General features: G+C 44.4%; 1 protein-coding gene across 1 annotated transcript in view; it reads left to right on the top strand.

Annotated features, from left to right (window-relative positions):
• Window positions 1–7323, top strand: part of rtel1 (regulator of telomere elongation helicase 1) — an 89909-nt gene that overhangs the window by 40707 nt on the left and 41879 nt on the right. Inside the window, exons 21-22 of the mRNA XM_042097733.1 lie at window positions 3380–3457; window positions 5723–5869. Of these exons, the coding sequence (XP_041953667.1) occupies window positions 3380–3457; window positions 5723–5869 (225 nt within the window). The remainder of the gene's footprint in view (window positions 1–3379; window positions 3458–5722; window positions 5870–7323) is intronic.

Here is a 7323-nt window from a genome sequence, read left to right as displayed (position 1 = left end):
TGCTACTGCCACACACATTGACCACCCAAAAACATCACACACACACAGAACAGATATCTGTACAGGCTTAGAGAACTACAGTAAGAGTGACTACAGGCCTATAGAGTACTACTATCAAACCTAACCTTCCTGAGAAGTATGACACCATTCGACACCATTGATCATAACATTCTAATTCACCGCCTTACAGTGGGTGGATCTGTCTGATAATGTTCTAAGCTTGTTTCAAAGTTTGGTGTCGATACAAGAAAGTGTTGATAATTATAGCGCCCCTAGTGGTCAAATGTCACTTAATATATTGAGCGTCTTCAGGATGTGGTCCCGAGTCCATGTACCAAGTTTGGTGTCGATACGAGAAAGTGTGGCAAATTATAGCACCCCTAGTGGTCAAAGGTTGCTAAAATGATTGTGTCTCTTTAGGATGTGGTCCTGAGTCCATGAACCAAGTTTGGTTTTGATACGTGAAAGCATTGCTGAGATATGACCTAATCTTCTGTTACTCTAGCGCCACCCTAGTGGTGGAAGGTCACCAAATTTATTTTGTGTCCTCAGGATAAGGTCCCAAGTCCATATACTAAGTTTGGTTTTGATACGTGAAAGTATTCCTAGTGGCGCCCCCCTAGTGGTCAAAGGTCATTACATTTATTGAGCCTCCTCCTTATTGGGTCCTGACCCCATGTATGGACTTTGTTTTTTTTTATGTCAAAGCGTTGCTGAAATATGACTATACTTCCTGTGATTATAGCACCACACAGTGGTCAAAATGTACCAAATTTCTTGGGCGTCCTCCTAATTGGCTCATGAGTCCATATACCTTTTTTGGTTTTGATAAGTGAAAGCCTTGCTGAGATATCACTTCACTTCCTGTTTGGCGGCTTTGCCGCCAAACTTGATTGGTCGTCACAGGAAACGGGTTTTGAATATAGGTCCAAAAAGCAATACGTTTGTGAATCATGGTATGACGATCATCTGCGTCAAGTTTCGTGACAATTGGATAAACTTTGTGACCTGTGAAAACTTTTAAGGGTTTTTGATTAAATCCAATATTAAATCCAATATGGCAGCCGGATCAATTATGTTGACGTCACAAATTCACATCTGTCGGATTTAGGACCTCCCACAGTATTATTAGACACCACTAGTAAGTTTTAATTCCAAACACATCACCCGTTACAGGCCAAAACGTAATTTTGCTTATTATAGCACCACCTATAGGTGAAAAGTCATCAAATTTATTGAGCATCCTCCTTATTGGGTCCTGACCCCATGTATTAAGGTTTGATACGTAAAAGCTTTGCTGAGATATTACTTCACTTCCTGTTTGGCGGCTTTGCTGCCAAACTTGATTGGTTGTGACAGCCGAGAGGTTTTGAATATGGCTCCAAAAAGCAATGTCTTTATGAGTCATGGTCTGACGATGATCTGCGTCATGTTTCGCGAAAATCGGACACATTTTGTGACCTGTGAAAACTTTTAAGTGTTTTTGATGAAATCCAAATTGGCGTAACGTCCAATATGGTGGAAATTGACATCATGGGGTGCGTTGAGTTTGGCTTCATCCAAGTATTCCAAATATACTTCAGTGTGTACGGTTGAAACGTTAACCGCATAGATGTAATGCAAAATTTGACACAATGGTGGCGCTAGAGCACTTGACATGAAACTTAGTGAAACATATTACTGTACCGAATCAATGTGCCAAATTTCCCAACTTTTTACTGTATGGTTCAATGGCAAATGAGCGTTTCGTTATAATAATAAGAAAACGTAGAATCACTGTGGCTTGCCTCGCAGCTTCGCTGCTTGGCCCCCAAAAAGCAGTACACAAAGGCAAGGAATGGCAAGGAACGAGTCGGAATCTATACATAGAATTGATTTGATTAAGAATGATTAGAATTGATTTAGATTAAGTGTTAGTTAGTATAATTTGTATTTTAGTATATTTAGCATATTCTTTATCTTCTACTGTCCTTATTGCTTAGTTGTGTTTTTATATTATACACTTTAATTACTCTTTCTGCTGTTAAAGAATGTGTTTGTGTTGTCTGTATGCTGCTGAGACCTTGAATATCCCCTGGGGATCAATAAAGTATCTATCTATCTATCTATCTATCTATCTATCTCATAGTTAGAGAGTAATTATTTGAGAGATAATTTCACAGGCGTTGTTACTGTTCGCTTTTGGATGAATGTACACAAGGGTGACGAACAGCTGGGAAAACTTAGCCTGGGTGTTCCCATGCTGCCTTGCACGCGATTTGATTCACGCTGCTAAGGCAGCCTGGAGACCATGGAGCAAATTTTCGCCTGAGATAGGGAACCAATCACAGAACAGGTGGGAAAGCAAGACGATGATGAGCTATGCACAGACGCATTTGATAGACATCTGTGGCACCCAATAAACGGATCTGGGCATTTTTTTCAAATACGAGAAAATGAACGTTTGGTTCCCAGACCACGTCTCATTGAGAAGTGGTGGCGCTAGCCAGGCTAGGGAAAACTCGCGTGGGAGATAGTAAGGACGCAGTGCCACCGTGAGCAATTCGACATTGGCCGTGCAAATTCTCTCTCTAACATTAATTGATTTGCACCAGCGCTCGTTCACGTAGAGACACACACCCCCACCACTGCCCTTGCCGGTGGTCATTGCGTCTCTGTCCAGCCGAACCGGCGATCCGAAGCCGCATAGACAAAGGTCACTATCCGTATCCCGATCGGCCAGCCATGTCTCCGTAAGCGCCAAGATACAAGAGTCTCTGAACTCGTGGGAATACCGAGCCTGTGCTTGTAGTTCTTCGGATTTGTTCTGAAGTGACTGCACATTCGAGAGGATGATTGATGGCAGGGGGATGCGTGAGAGTGACTGTTTTTTAAACTTAGTGACTATTAACAACCATTATGGGGCAGCCGTGGCCTACTGGTTAGCGCTTTGGACTTGTTGCCGGTTCGAACCCCGACCAGTAGGCACGGCTGAAGTGCCCTTGAACAAGGCACCTAACCCCTCACTGCTCCCCGAGCGCCGCTGTTGATGCAGGCAGCTCACTGCGCCGGGATTAGTGTGTGCTTCACCTCACTGTGTGTTCACTGTGTGCTGAGTGTGTTTCACTAATTCACGGATTGGGATAAATGCAGAGACCAAATTTCCCTCATGGGATTAAAAGACTATATATATTATACTTATATAAACTATCTACATTCAACTTTTAAACTATCTACTTTTATGTGAATGTACTGTAGCACTGTTTGTGTGTGTGTGTGTGTGTGTGTGTGTGTGTGTGTGTGTGTGTGTGTGTGTGTGTGTGTGTGTGTGTGTGTGTGTGTATATGTATGCGTGTGTGTGTGTGTATGTATGTGTGTGTGTGTGCATGTGTGTTTTCAGGTAATTGACGGCTACTATGAAAGAGTGAACGAGCCAAATGGGCGAGGAGGAAGCTTCTTTGCTGTGTGCCGAGGAAAGGTAGGCACACACACACACACACACACACACACACACACACACACACACACACACACACACACACACACACACACACACACACACACACACACGGCACACACACACAGCAGCCGTGGCCCACTGGTTAGCACTCTGGACTTGTAACCGGAGGGTTGCCGGTTCGAGCCCCGACCAGTGGGCTGCGGCTGAAGTGCCCTTGAGCAAGGCACCTAACCCCTCACTGCTCCCCGAGCGCCGCCATTGTAGCAGGCAGCTCACTGCGCCGGGATTAGTGTGTGCTTCACCTCACTGTGTGTACACTGTGTGCTGTTTTTGTTTCACTAATTCACCGATTGGGTTAAATGCAGAGACCAAATTTCCCTCACGGGATCAAAAAAGTATATATACTTATACTATATATACACACACACACACACACACACACACACACACACACACACACACACACACCAAATTGTGTATTCTTGCCATTCTCTTTCACACACACACCAAATTGTGTATTCTTGCCAGTCATGGATTCAAGTTTAAAAAAATGTCAAGATTATTGTCATGTACTGTACTAATAAAATGATTTATCAGTAATGAAATTTCTTGTGCTCAAGAGCCAGCTCAACTTTAAAGAATAAATTAAATGGTATTAATTAAAAAGGTGTATTAAATTGTGTGGGGTGGGGGGCTATGGTGTGTGTGGGTGGGGGGGGGGGGGGGGTGACAAGTGAATATGGGAGTAATGTAACACACACACATACACACACACACACACACACACACACAGACCATATTGTGTATTCTTGCCATTCTCAGTCATGGGCCACAGAAACATGAAATGGAGAACAACAGAACAGGGGTTTTATTTGAATATAATAATTAGATATTTTAAATTGACATGGAGGACAACAGGGGTTTTATTTGAATACAATAATTAGATATTTTAAATTGCGGAGATGGATATCAAAGCAAGCACAAAGGAGAGGGTTTCAGGCACATAAGCATATACATATAACCCCAGAGTTGACTACTGATTGGTAATGGTGCTGACTCAGGTGTGGTAAATCGTTCATTACTGTGGGAAACACGTTGGATCAATAGTGTCTGCTAAATGAGTACTAATGTGATGTAATGAGTGGTCCTGCTGCCCACTCGTGCGGTATATCATGCAGGTGCAGCGTAGCTTCATCCCCTGCGGGAGCTGTGTGGGTGTCGGGGTGTGTAGCCATCGTCAAAATCAGAATCACAACCATAATAAGGAAAAAGACGATTCTGCTTTAAATTCAGCCTCTGATGAAGTCATCAGAAGTTTCCAGATGTCTTGCAGCAGCAGGTTCATGAGAACATTTGCAAGGGGGGGAAATCCCACAGAGGCAAGTTTGATTAGTGTGTGTGTGTGTGTGCCCTCACAGAGGTTCATTTGATCAGTGTGTGTATGTGTTCTCACAGAGGTTCATTTGGTAAGTGTGTGTGCGTGCAGCACTCCGAGGCCCTGACAATGTTAGCTGCAAAGGGGGGAATTCTCACAGAGGTTCATTTGATCAGTGTGTGTGTGTTCTCACAGAGGTTCATTTGGGTCTCATGAATATCTATTCTACCCCGACAGCAAAAACTACCCAAATTTCACCAAAGCTTTGTGCTTAGCCTCACTGGTGAATCACTTGGGCATCGGGGCTGTTTCTTTGTGCTTAGCCTCACTGGTGAATCATTCGGTGCGTTAGGGGTGACGGCTGAGGGATTTGTTGCCATAGTGACGGGCCCCCAACCAGAGATTGTGAGTAATAAACGAAAAACAAGCCAAAGACGCTGACTTAAGCACGTTGGAGTGAGGTGGTCAGACTTCACAAAGAACGTTAGAGTGAGGTGGTCAGATCTGGTCGAGGAACTGAATCAACCTACACACACACACTCTCTTCATAGCCACTTGTGCAGGCAGTCACACACACACACACACACACACAAAGAACGTTAGAGTGAGGTGGTCAGACTTCACAGTCTGGGCTGTGGTGAAGCAAAAGAGAGCAAAAGAGGTTTTGTGATTGTGTGTGTTTCAGTTACCCTGCCTACTCTGTGTGTGTGTTTCAGTTACCCTGCCTACTCTGTGTGTGTGTGTGTGTGTGTCTTATGTGTGTAAGCGTGCCTGTGTGTGTGTCTTATGTGTGTAGGCGTGCCTGTGTTGTGTGTGTATGTGTGTGTCTTGTGTGTGTAGGCGTGCCTGTGTTGTGTGTGTATGTGTGTGTCTTGTGTGTGTAAGCGTGCCTGTGTTGTGTGTTGCAGGCCAGTGAGGGTCTGGACTTTGCGAATTCGTATGGGAGGGGTGTGGTCATCACTGGACTGCCCTTTCCTCCTCGCATGGACCCGCGGGTCACGCTCAAGATGCAGTATCTGGACGAGATGAGCCGCAAGAGGGAGGCAGGAGTTAAGGTAGCGCACACACACACACACACATACTACTCACACTACACACACACACACACACACACACACACACGCGCTCAAGATGCAGTATCTGGACGAGATGAGCCGCAAGAGGGAGGCAGGAGTTAAGGTAGCACACACACACACACACACACACACACATACTACTCACACTACACACACACACACACTACACACACACGCGCTCAAGATGCAGTATCTGGACGAGATGAGCCGCAAGAGGGAGGCAGGAGTTAAGGTAGCACACACACACACACACACACACACACATATGTAACAATCAGCCCTTTACGTCCTTTTTAAACAGCTGTGTTACTATAAACGCACAAGGGGTTCTTGGGAATGAAAGTAGTAATCGACAATAACAAAACACTTCAATACTGTCACAAATACTTTTTGCCTTATTACACAAACACATATGCATAAGAGCAGGTATACTGCCGTTAATAAAGCACACAACAACCAACAAATATTCAGACGGCGCTGAACAAACAAGAAAAGACGCACCAAACAGTTAAATTGAATGACGCGCTTAGCGCAGTATATTATTATTGCACCAATTATCCCGTGCAACCACACAATACTTGAATCCCCCACCCTTTGTCTCAGTCCACAAAATTAAACTAAAAGTCCAAACTAAAGGAAAACTTCAGGTCTTTCCCAGGATCGCGCTATAGTCTTTATATTCCAACCAGGAAACAGGTAGGCCGCGAAAATAATCCTCTGTCGGAGCGCAGCGAAAAATAAATAATCCACAACAAAAAAGGCAAAAGGTCAAGCGCTGATTCAGTGGTATACCACGCCAAAAAATACTCAAACGAGATAGATCTCACCAGATCCGTTGAACGTCGGGCAACGTTAACACGCGAAGTTGAAGTTTGGGGTCCGGGCACGTCCTCTTGCTGGAGACGCGCGTATGAGGTACAGTCTATGCAGTTGCACAATGTTCTCTCCTCTCCTCCATTAAAGCAGTCTCTGAAGACGTGTTTTAAGAGCTCTCAAACCCAAGGGAACTAGCTTTATATCTATGTAGCTGCAGCAAACAATACTGGCGCCACGCATTCAAACACCCTGCACTTGCTGAATCTCTCCACCGACCCCCCAAACACCTGACGCACCCACCTAAGTAAGCTTGTATGCGTGGTCATAGCAATCGCGGGCGGCCGAGGCCTTAAAGAGACACCCCACATTCTTACCAAAACCACAGTGGACAATACATATATTACACAGATATACATATGAATATCATTCCTCATACATAAACATTATAGGAAATCAAGGTAATGTTCTGTGCAATAATAAATGTAAAGGAACACTTAAATTAATGTGACGGTGTCACACATACACACACTACACACACACTACACACACACACACACACTACACACACACACGCTCAAGACGAAATGAGCCGCAAGAGGGAGGCAGGAGTTAAGGTA

Source organism: Alosa sapidissima, chromosome 7, assembly GCF_018492685.1.
Source record: "Alosa sapidissima isolate fAloSap1 chromosome 7, fAloSap1.pri, whole genome shotgun sequence".
Taxonomy (NCBI): Eukaryota; Metazoa; Chordata; class Actinopteri; order Clupeiformes; family Clupeidae; genus Alosa; species Alosa sapidissima.
This window is presented reverse-complemented; position numbering and strand designations above follow the sequence as displayed.